At 38.9% G+C, this 12,269-nt stretch overlaps 1 protein-coding gene across 1 annotated transcript; it reads left to right on the top strand.

Annotated features, from left to right (window-relative positions):
* The first annotated feature begins 1,062 nt into the window (after nucleotides 1–1,062).
* pdia4 (protein disulfide isomerase family A, member 4) lies at nucleotides 1,063–12,032 on the top strand. The gene is made up of 10 exons (XM_083529946.1): nucleotides 1,063–1,396; nucleotides 2,791–2,956; nucleotides 3,053–3,258; nucleotides 4,122–4,260; nucleotides 4,344–4,549; nucleotides 4,644–4,802; nucleotides 6,971–7,122; nucleotides 7,619–7,775; nucleotides 10,804–11,037; nucleotides 11,433–12,032. The coding sequence occupies exons 1-10, from the start codon at nucleotides 1,318–1,320 to the stop codon at nucleotides 11,846–11,848; spliced, it is 1,914 nt and encodes a 637-aa protein (XP_083386072.1). The 5' UTR covers nucleotides 1,063–1,317; the 3' UTR covers nucleotides 11,849–12,032.
* The last annotated feature ends 237 nt before the right edge of the window (nucleotides 12,033–12,269 follow it).

Genomic DNA, 12,269 nt, shown 5'->3' on the forward strand with positions numbered 1-12,269 from the left:
AAGATTTTATCTCCTTGACTGGGGATTGGTTGGTGTTGACTGGTTTGAGTATTTCAGGAACTTCTCTTAATTTCACACACTACAGTCTTTAGAGTTTACACAAGGTGACACGAAAACCAAAAAAATGCTTTTGTGCAGAGAGTTTGCAGGCCGTAGAGCCTTATTAATTAGAGAGAAAAACCACAAAGACCACATTTTTTCTTTATTCTGATGTTTATTGTGAACGATAACTGAAGTTTTTGACCTGTACTGTGTATGCACTGTGCTGCTGCAACATGATTGGCTATTGGATAACTGTTAGATTTTTACCTTTTATTTTATTTTGTGACATGATCAATATTTTTCTTCTAATTGCCACCATTTTCAGCCCATCAACCTATTTCTCGTCATTACGCAGCTTTTTCAACCTACCACTGGTGTATCATTTCCTGGCTGTCATGCACCACAGACGTAGGCCAGCCTACGAAGCTAATAACAAGCAAGGCAGAAGGCAACAAGAAGTATGGCTAATGTGGATGAGACAGAGGGAGTCAGAGATGTAAATATGACTGAGAACAGAGACATTCCTGATCGCCTGATCATCATCGTTTCTCTGCTTGTCTTCTTTACGGCAGTTATTATGCCTGCTTACATTCATTAGGTAACAAAAATAAATAAATAAATATTTTGCATTAATATATTAATATGATGTGAGGTCTAGTTACTAGCGTGACACTAAAACTGGTAGTAGTAATGGCTATTTTTTTACTTAAGTACATGTCAGAGCCCAGACTTCTTTACTTTAACTTGAGTGAAAAAGTCTGCACATCATATAAATGTGTGTTAAGAGAAGCAATATGGATGTGCCTGAGTATGTTGTGTTATTAGTAAACTTCAAATTACAAGTTTTCTTGTCAATAAACGGTTAAATTCTTTCACAGAAAGTTGATTGTGTGGCGTTTCTCGGCATCCAGTAGTGTTGTGTCTTTCTTGACAATTATCCAATCAGAGATCCGAACGTACCTGCGGTACGGGCTTGAGTGGCGACATCTGATTGGTCAAGACCGTAGTCTCTCGCCCAATCAGAGCGTGGCAAGTCAGACAAGTTTGAGTCGTGGAGTGGAGCCGAGAAGCAAAGCGAAGGCATTTCAGACAAACGCCTGTAGTGGGGAAACCGGATTAGTCTTTGCTGTGGAAAAAAAAATAATTTAGGGGTTCATTTATAGTGTGAATCCTCAAAAAGTAAACAGAGCACTGCTGGAATAGTGCACTGTGTGTGGGTTAAGTGGAAAAGGCTTTGCAGAGGACAGAAGGCCCAGTGGAGAAGGCAGAGAAGAGATGAAGAAGCTGCCGCTGCTGTTGATTGTGCTGCTCGGGTTAGCACACTTCATTACCATGAGCACAGGCGAGGAAGAGGGTGAGGAAGAGCTGGGATCACCATCAAAATTCACTATTACACTTTTACTATGCTGCATTAGATTAAGTTTAAACAGTCCTGGCTCACAGCCAGGAGAAACGGGCTAGAATGCATGCACGTTGTTAATATGCAAATAATTGGTTCTTGGTTCTTGCATGACTTATCAGCTCATGTTTTAGGGGGAAAGTAGGTCTGGGCATCTGGGCATGAACAAGTATGATTAGTGCTAAAATAGGCTTTTTTTGTGATGGACATAAAAAGGAAAAGTGCTTTTTTTTTTTTTACCTAAATGTGCTTGTTTTTTAGTTCACTTTCATTAAAAAAAGTGCAGTGCTAGAAGCAGGGGGGCCAAAACTTTTAAGCAACTTGAGGTCCAGACTACAGAAATGGGAAGAACTTCAATATACGAATTGCAAAGTGAAATAAAGCATCAGTTGCTAATTTTTTATTTGGTATACTTACCTTAGAGAGAAAATATTACTAAATATGTCTGTAAATTTCCCATTGGGATGAATACATTCTCTCTCTCTCTCTCTCTCTCTCTCTCTCTCTCTCTCTCTCTCGATAGATAGATAGATAGATAGATAGATAGATAGATAGATAGATAGATAGATAGATAGATAGATAGATATCACGTGTAATTAAATCTATGGACAAACCTAAAGTGTCCTCAGTTACCCTGAGATTATTTGAGCTCCAGTCACTGTTGAATTGAGATTTTCTGCATAGTCGGCAAAGGAACATCCTCCCAGTGTATTGTCATTACTCTGCTGTTTTTATTTGGAATTTTGAAACCTATGAAACTATTGAAAAACAGACCTCAATGTCCTCGTTGTTCAGTTCGGCCATGTTTTAGTTTATTGAACTTTAAGAGTTGACAAAAAATGAGTGTGTATTTGAGATATTTAAGTATATCCTGTTGTATTAAAGAAAACTGGAGAGTTTCCCAGTTTGGTAAGACTGGGGGGGGGGGTCCTAATTAAATTTAGACAGCTGTTTGAATAAACTTTAATATTAATTAAGCTTATTTTGTAGAATTGTTTTGTAACTATTTCTGATTTTAAATTAATGTCTTTAGAAATAAATGACCTGTAAAGAGATCAAAGAGAAAAAACATAAAGAAATCAAAGAGTAACTTAAAAAAAATAACAATTTTTGATGTGATTGTCAATAATAAATAATATTTAAACAGTTTTTCCTGATCAATTTGTAATAGCTATAACAATATCCATGATATCTAATAAAACTGTATTGTGACAAACATCACAGTATTAAGATTATAATTCTGTTGTGTAGCCTTATTGAACAAACAACTTTGGTGAGGGGGGGTAAAAAAAAAAAGAATGAAAGTAAAATATAGGGTTTTTTGAATTAACGCTATATGTAAATTTCAGGAGAAGAGCTGAGTAAGGACGCCGACATTGACGCTGATGATGACGACGATGAGGAGGACAGCACGGAGGTGAAAGAAGAAAATGGTGTACTGGTTCTCACTGATGCCAACTTTGACACGTTCATAGAGGACAAAGACACAGTGCTGGTGGAATTCTATGCGCCATGGTGAGTTGCTGCACACTGATATTTATATTGGACCTTTACAAAGAGCTTCACTATGCAAACACTTGCTCACTTTTTTACTACCCTCCTCCCCAACAGGTGTGGCCACTGCAAGCAGTTTGCCCCAGAGTATGAGAAAATCGCTCAGGCGCTCAAGGAAAACGATCCTCCCATCCCTGTAGCGAAAGTAGACGCCACTGTGGCTAATGCTCTTGCGAGTAAATTTGAGGTGTCTGGATATCCTACTTTCAAAATTTTTAAGAAGGGAGGGGCGGTAGACTACGATGGAGAGCGAACTGAAAAAGGTGAGTGTGTTCTCCCACGTGGGGAAGTGTGATATGCGTAGAACTGAATGCTGAGAACCTCCAAACATTAGAGCAGGTTCAGGTACTATGTACAATGTGCACAGTAGGATATATTATTACCCCGTTCTAGTCCTAACAGTTTAGTTTGCTAATTTTTCTTTATTGCATGGAAAAGTACTTGCTGGTTTCAGACTCGCATTTGCAAATGCTCCAGATGGCTGCAGTTATATAATATAATCTCTATTTCTATACAGTTGAGGGCAAATGTTGCGATCGGGGATGGCGTGATTGCACTTTTATTTATTTAATTTTTTTCCACCCATGAACAAAAGTGAAGCTTTGAATTTCCATTGATACCAATCTGTCCTATTGAGTTTTGCTACATTCTGTAAAAACTGATAAGCTTTTACTAAAGCACTTTAAAAATTACCTAAAATCAATCTAAACCAAAAAAAAAAAAAAACAAACTCATATTTATAGTCAAGCATTTCCTGATTCCTAAATACAATTGGGACCTATTATTATCTGATTGGATATCTGATCTATTATTTTTGCTGGTATCAGCATGATCACTGGCTATGTGCCACCTCTAGTTTTTATTTTATTTATTTTAGCTTATAGCTTTCAACAGTGTTTTAAAAAAAAAAAAAAAAAGGGATTTCCTACAACAAGACAGTAATCCAAATTACGATGCACCAAAAAGACATACAAACAAGATATAAAGTCAGTGGACGAGTTCTGAGAGTATTTATCATATTTAAAAGGAAAGATTTTCACCAAAATTCCCAATATCTTAACACGCACCATGCGACCTGCGAAACAGCAAAATGTACTTTGTGGTTAATCTGCGTTGAATTTTTCAGCTATTGTTGAGCGAGTTAAAGAAGTTGCACAGCCAGACTGGAAACCTCCTCCAGAGGCCACACTAGTGCTGACGAAGGACAATTTTGATGACGTGGTTAATAACGCTGACATCATTCTGGTGGAATTTTATGCCCCCTGGTTGGTACTTTACAAGATATTTGCAAATTTTTATTGTTGGCTACTTAGTTATTAATTGTCATCCTTATTCCCTGAATTAACAGGTGTGGTCACTGTAAAAAACTTGCTCCTGAGTATGAGAAAGCTGCGAAGGAACTCGCCACTCGGACCCCTCCTATACCACTGGCTAAAGTCGACGCAACTACAGAGAATGAACTCGCCACCAGGTTTGACGTGACTGGATACCCAACACTCAAAATCTTTAGGAAGGGAAAAGTGTTTGACTACAACGGACCAAGAGAAAAATTTGGTATGTTGTGCTATTGAGTTTTGCTACATTATTCTGCAGAATGCGGTTATAATTTGTTTTTGTAACTTATTGGTGTGAATATGGAATTGTACAGGCATTGTTGACTACATGGGTGAGCAAGCAGGCCCCCCATCCAAGCAGGTGCAGGCCGTAAAACAAATTCAGGAGTTGGTGAAAGATGGTGATGATGCTGTGATTGTCGGCGTGTTTTCCAGTGAAGAGGATGCTGCTTACGAGACCTATCAAGAAGCATGTAAGTACACGAATAGTGATATAGAGCACAACTATTATTATTATTATTATTATTATTATTATTTTTTTTTTTTAGTTGACCAGCAATTAAAAAAGTCGTTAACTAGCCTTCTTGTCCATAGTGGCATCCATTTGACCTTAAGAAGGGCATTCATTCTCCTAAATAAGGTTATTGATTTAGTATACCGTAATTTCCGGACAATTAAGCCTACACTGAAACTAATGAACTTTACACAGGCTTTAACAAAAGACAGTGTCTGTTACACGGCTTGTATCTAAACAGTAGCCTACCAAGAAAGTCATTGTTTACTGTCTTCCTCCTTCCTTTCACAACAATTTCTCTACGGGAGTTTTTCTTTTGGCATCGTCGTGCGTTTAAAAATCACCATCGGTGAAGCTTTTCTTTCGATGCCGTGCAGCTCAGAACACAGGTAAAGTTTTTTTTTTTTTTTTTTCCCCCCATGCCCGGTTGTTTTCAGCGTGACGAATGATTCACATTTCCTGTTGACAGTCCGAGTGAGCGGCAGGTCAAACGTCAGAGGAACATCATCCATATTTATTTAATATAAAGAGTTTCATTGGTTTACCTGAACCCGGTCTAATGTTATAGGGCTCAGTTTTTTGGCGGCAGGAAGTTTGTGAAACTGGGAAAAACCCAGGAAAAATCCATATATTAGCCGCTTCATTGTTTAAGCCGCGGGGTTCCAAGCGTGGGGAAAAAGTAGCGGCTTATAGTCCGGAAAACACGGTAAATGCGCGGTTTCCCAGACTGATAACACTCCCTTTGTTGTACTCTTACACAGTGTGCTGTTAACTGTAGAATTGGCTTCACTTAGTCTAAAATATTTTCAGACCAAAATATATTTATGAAAAGAAAAAAAAAGGAAATGACACCCTATTCCAGTTGTTTTTTACTAATTGGGGTCTATATAACAATTGTGTGGTCATCACTAATTAAAAAACATTTCAATAAAAAAAAGGTTAAACATATAATTTCCAATCCACTGCCTTTTTTTCCCCCCTCTCTTTTGGAGATGGCTTTATAACCCTTCTCAGACTGATGAGCAGCAACAGTGGTTTTTCTGGGTGAATGGCTGATGTCCTTCCTGTTGGTACAATGTAGACAAACCCGAGTACCTTAAAACATCAAATTATGAAAGTAGAATAAAGTATGGCAGAGATAGACTTCTTGTTGATTTAATAATTTTGTCTATTTCTTTAAAACTTTAGTATTTCATCTTAGATTTGGAAGCAGGAAGCGTGTACTTAATTTTCCCCTGATTTCTGAATGTTTGTTTACTTTGGTGTTTAGGGGGCTACACATTGTAATGTGTGTTTGTCACTTCTGGTTATTTGTAAGTTGGTCAGGACCACACAGTTATTTACACCCTCATGTAAACATAAAAATGTAGAATTGAATGAGCAAGTACTTCTCTTCTTTTGTATTTATCGACTACTCCACAAAATCCAAATTTTTTTTTTTTTTCAAATTCGGCATATGCATGAATTAAATTTCCTGATATTACTTGTCTATGTCTAATATTTTAGTAATATACAATATGGATAATGCATGGTTGCTACTACATATTAGTAGTTTAAATAATTTTAATAGTACATTTATAGGCTAAAATTGGTTAGTTTCTCTTTAAATTCTAGAATCTAGTCAGTAATGCTATTCTAGAACCACAAAATGTTTTTTTTTTTCTGAAATGCCAACATCAAAATTATACTGAGGTAACAAAGAAAAACAACTGTTTTAATGAAAGATAAAAAATCACCAAAAAGAAAAACATCACCTTGTTTTTAACTAAAGATATATTGCAACTTGCACAGGACAAATCTATTGAGCACTTGATGGAGAATAGCTTACCGTCATTAATCGTACAACTAAATTTCTTTGTCATTTTAATTGAAACTATTAATTGTCAAATATAATGTTAAAAATTATAACCATAATATTCTATTAAACACTGCCTGCTTCTGTATAATGCATGCACACTGCATGTAAAAAGGGACTTTTGAACTATTTTGGTAGTTTGACCAGTAAGCCGTACTGTACAAAAAAGCTGTCCATGGTGACTGAATCTTGTCCGGTAAACATTTTATATTCATATGTATGCATTTGAACATTTCTTTTTTTTTTTAAATATACTCTTACCTGATTTTTAGGCAACACCCTCAGAGATGACTACAAGTTCCGCCACACGTTCACTAACGAAATCACCAAGTTCTTAAAGGCTTCACCTGGCCAGGTGGTCATGCTCCAGCCGGAGAAATTCAAGTCAAAATATGAGCCTGCATCCCACACTTTAACCATTAAAGTAAGTCCCTGGGTTGTCAATGTGCGGCTTGTTTAGCAGTACAGATTTACTGTCCTCTAAAAATAACCGAGCATACAGCCATTATTGTCAAGATAGTTGACAACAAAAGTGAAGGCACCCTAAGTGATAACCTCTATACGTTGCTTACTGATGCCACACACGTGTGCGTGTGTGTGTGTGTGCGCGTGTGTGTGTGTGTACGTACATTTAATATTTTATTTTCTAAAGATATCCGGTGGTCCCCCGGATCTCGCAGGGGTTACGAGAGCCGAAAAACCGCGAATTTTGAATTAATCTAGACATTGTCACTTTATTAAAATAATGCATTTTAAAAAGTAAAAAACAGTTTAAAATGTTATTTCTAACGTTCATGATCTTTGCAAAAAACATAAATAATTGATACACATTGATGCCTTTTTTTTTTTTATCTTCTTCCCTGTCTGATCTTTACCAGTACATCATTTAAGTTTTTTATATATACATCTTTCCCTTTTAGGATTCAACATCTGCTTCAGAGGTTCAAGATTTCTTTAAGAAACACACACTGCCATTAGTGGGACACAGAAAACAGAGCAATGCGGAGAAGCGGTACTCCAAAAGGCCATTGGTGGTTGTGTATTATGGTGTTGACTTCAGCTTTGATTACAGAGCTGGTAAGTGATGGTGGTGGATAAAGTACACAAAGCATGTTCTTGAGTTAAAGTGGAGACACACTAGGAAATTACTTCTCCAGTAAACGTGCTCCCTTTAAACTTTCACCTGAGTAAAGGGATCCAACTTTAGTATCAAGAATACTACGATTTATTATGGCTATAATGTACTATTGTAGCCATAATACCGCTCTCTCTCTCTCACACACACACACACAAACACACACTCCCCCTTTGCACAGACTTTCCTGTCCCGCGACTCCAAATCACGGGCGCTGTTCTGGTGGTATTCTCTTATTTGAAGAGATCCTCAATGAGTTAACACTCCTTACACTATTAATAAAGTTTTTAGCCACTCAAATAAAAAGGAACAACTGATCTTGCTAAATGAACTTGAGTAAAAACACAGATTTTTTTTTACTTTGAAATGTAAGTAAAGTAAGTTTAAGTAAAAATCTCCTCAAACTGAAACAATTGAGTGAAGTACAGATACGTGGAAAAAATCTTCAGCTCTGCTTCCTCCAGCTCCACCGCCTGTCTTTTACTCAATGCCACTGTCTCTAAAACATAGAACATCGCAGGTCTCACCACAATCCTATAAACTTTCCCTTTCACTCTTGCAGATACTCTTTTATCACAAATCACTCCTGCCACTCCACTCCACCCTGCCTGCACTCTTTTCTTCACTTCTCTAACACACTCTCCATTACGTTGCACTGTTGACCCCAGGTACCTGAACTCCTCCACTTTCTCCACCTCTTCTTCAAATAATGCGTCTGTGGTGCTCTTCCTCGGCATGAATCCATACTGTTGCTCACAGATGGTCACCTCTTCTCTCATCCTGGCTTCCACTACTCTTTCCCATAACCTCATGGTGTGACTGATCAACTTAATTCCCCTGTAGTTACTGCAGGTCTGCACATCTCCCTTATTCTTAAAGATCGGTACCAGCACACTCCTTCTCCATTCCTCTGGCATCCTCTCACCTTCCAGAATCCTGTTAAACAATCTTGTTAAAAACTCCACTGCCATCTCTCCTAAACATCTCCACGCTTCTACTGGTTTGTAATCGGGTCCTACCAACTTTCCACTCTTCTTCATCTTAATTGATGCTCTCACTTCTTCTTCTTCTTCTTTCGGCTGCTCCCATTAGGGGTCGCCACAGCGGATCATCCGTCTCCATACCACCCTGTCCTCTATATCTGCCTCTTTTACACCAACTACCTGCATGTCTTCCCTCACCACATCCATGAACCTCCTCCTTGGCCTTCCTCTTTTCCTCCTACCTGGTGGCTCCATCTTCAGCATTTTTCTACCAATATAATTCATGTCCCTTCTCTGCACATGTCCAAACCATCTCAATCTCGCCTCCCTCACCTTGTCACCAAAACATCCTACATGTGCTGTCCCTCTAATAAACTCAAATGATGCTCTCACTTCATCCTTACTAATTCTATCCACTTTCTGCTTTACCATCCCCACACCATCCAACCTTCTCTCTCTCTCTCTCTCTCTCTCTCTCTCTCTCTCTCTCTCTCTCTCTCTCTCTCTCTCTCTCTCTCTCTCTCTCTCTCTGATTTTCCTCCCTTATCAGCTGCTCAAAGTACTCCCTCCATCTTCTCAACACACTCTCCTCACTAGTCAACACATTTCCATCTCCATCCTTTATTGCTCCAATTTGCAGCACATCCTTCCCCGCTTGGTTCCTCTGCCTGGCCAATCGGTATAAATCCTTTTCTCCTTCCTTAGTGTCCAACCTCTTATACAGCTCCTCATATGCCTTTTCCTTGGCTTTTGCCACTTTATCATCTCTCTGTCGATCCCAATTCTGTTTTGCCAACCTTTTTTTTTTTATGCTCTCCTGCACTTCCTCATTCCACCACCGTCTTTTTATCTTCCTTTTTATTTACAGATGTCACACCAAGAACCTTTCTAGCTGCCTCCCTCATCACTCCTGCAGTAGTTGCCCAGCCATCCCGCACCTCTTCACCACCACCAAGCCCCTGTCTCACCTCTTTCCTAAATTTCCTCTTTCCTCCTTCAGTTTCCACCATCTTATTCTTCTTTCAGTCCTCACTCTCCTCCTCTTCTTCTTCACCTTCAAAACCATCCTACAGACCACCATCCGATGCTGTCCAGCTACACTGTCCCCTGCCAACACCTTACAGTCTCCAATCTCCTTCAGGTTGCATCTCCTGCATAGCACATAGTCCACCTGTGTGCACCTTCCTCCACTCTTATACATCACCCTATGATCCTCCTTCTTGTGGAATAAGTGTTCACCACTGCCATTTTCATCCTTTTTAGCAAAATCTACTACCATCTGCCCTCCACATTCCTCTCCTTAAAACCATACCTACCCATCACCTCCTCCTCACCTCTGTTCCCTTCACCTACATGTCCATTGAAATCTGCCCCAATCACCAATTGTTCATTCCTAGGTATACCATCTACCACTTCATCTAACACACATCAGAATTTTCCCTTCTCCTCCGTCTCACAATCCACTTGTGGAGCATAAGCACTGACAACATTTATCATCATGCCTTCAACTTCCAGCTTCACGTTAATCGCCTTCGTTCATCAGAAACTCTCTTTACCTCCACTACACTCTTACTGTACTCTTCCTTCAGAATCACCCCTACACCATTTCTCTTTCCATCTAGAAACAGCAATTAAAGTGCAAAAATGGGTTTTTGAGTAATATACCACAGCACTGTTGCATTCTCAACTAAATTATGCAGCAATTCAAATCAGAGGTTTATATTAATGTGCACACAAAAGTGTAACTTAATAAATATCTACATTCCAACAATAGCCTATAGTTATCACAATATTGTTTTGTAATATAGCTTCTGTTTTGAAAGGCCAATGTTCTCCTGCCTAATTTGCACAAAATATGGAAAGACCACGGTCATAAGTTTTGTCTCCAAAGAGATTTTTTAATGGTCAAGATTGACCAGGATAATCCTGTATTTATTTATTTATTTTTGTCCAGCAGTTTTAATGGCCTTTATTTTTTGCCACACAGCCACACAGTATTGGAGGAGCAAAGCATTGGAAGTGGCCAAAGACTTCCCAGAGTACACGTTCGCCATCGCAGATGAGGAGGACTACGCTGACGAGCTGAAGAGCCTCGGACTCAGTGAAAGTGGCGAGGAAGTTAACGTCGCCATTCTCGGTGAAGCGGGGAAGAAGTATGCGATGGAGCCAGAGGAGTTTGACTCTGACGTGCTTCATGAATTTGTTATGGCCTTTAAAAAAGGTGAGGAAATTCCTGGATTTGATGCACATAGTGATTCAAATAGGTATATTACCCACACATTGTAAATGCTAGTAGACAGCATAACATTTGGGCTACACCTAGGTTTTCAAGGGGGTTCAAAGGGATAGCTCAGTGGTTAAGGCATTGGGCTCTGTATTAGAAGGTTGTAAGTTCAAATCCCAGCACCACCAAGCTGCCACTGCTGGGCCCCTGATCAAGGCCCTTAACCCTCAGCTACTCTGTTGTAAATCAAATGCCATAAATGGATAAGGGCATCTGCCAAATGCCATAAATCTAAATGCAAATGTTCTTAAGAACTATGAATTAGATTGCAATACATCTTAAGTTCCTAGTCTTTATTAGTGACACTTATACATATAATTTTTCTGTAACAGGCAAACTGAAGCCCATCGTTAAATCACAGCCCATTCCCAAGAACAACAAGGGACCAGTAAAGGTTGTCGTTGGGAAAACATTTGACGAAATCGTCATGGACACGAAGAAAGATGTCCTGATCGAGTTCTACGCGCCGTGGTGCGGTCACTGCAAGAAGCTGGAGCCTGAATACCTCGCTCTTGCAAAGAAGTACAAGAACGAGAAGAATCTGGTGATCGCCAAAATGGATTCCACGGTCAACGACGTGGCCCACGACGCCTACAAAGTAGAAGGATTTCCTACGATATACTTTGCGCCCAGCAACAAGAAGCAGAATCCTGTTCAGTTTTCAGGTGGTGAAAGAAACGTGGAAAGTTTAAGCAAATTCTTAGAGCAACATGCTACAAAATTATCACAGAACAAAGACGAACTCTAAAGGTTTTTAGAAAAACTCTGAACCTGACACGTAATAAAACGTAGACCTCGGATGTCTGACGTGATCCTGCAGTGAGCATTGTTTCTGAAAGCAGAAGTTTTTCTTTTCATTCCAAAGCACTGTTTATTAGATTTCTTTTCAAAAACTTTTTAAATAAAACAAACAAAAAAAAGGGAAACCAATGGCTGTCCTTTTTTAATATTGTGCACATTACAATCGGTCTGGATAAATAGATGGAGTTGGTTATGCAACAGGCCTTAATTATCACAGCAAAATAAATAATTTATCAATATTAAAATATTATTAAACAGCAATACAGCTCTTAATGAGGTTTTAATGAGATATCACATTTGGACTGATCCTTCTTCCGTATGAGGCATCATGAGCTTTCTGCTCACCTACTAATCAAATATAACTGTAA

This window comes from Silurus aristotelis, assembly GCF_946808225.1.
Source record: "Silurus aristotelis genome assembly, chromosome: 25".
NCBI classification, from domain to species: domain Eukaryota; kingdom Metazoa; phylum Chordata; class Actinopteri; order Siluriformes; family Siluridae; genus Silurus; species Silurus aristotelis.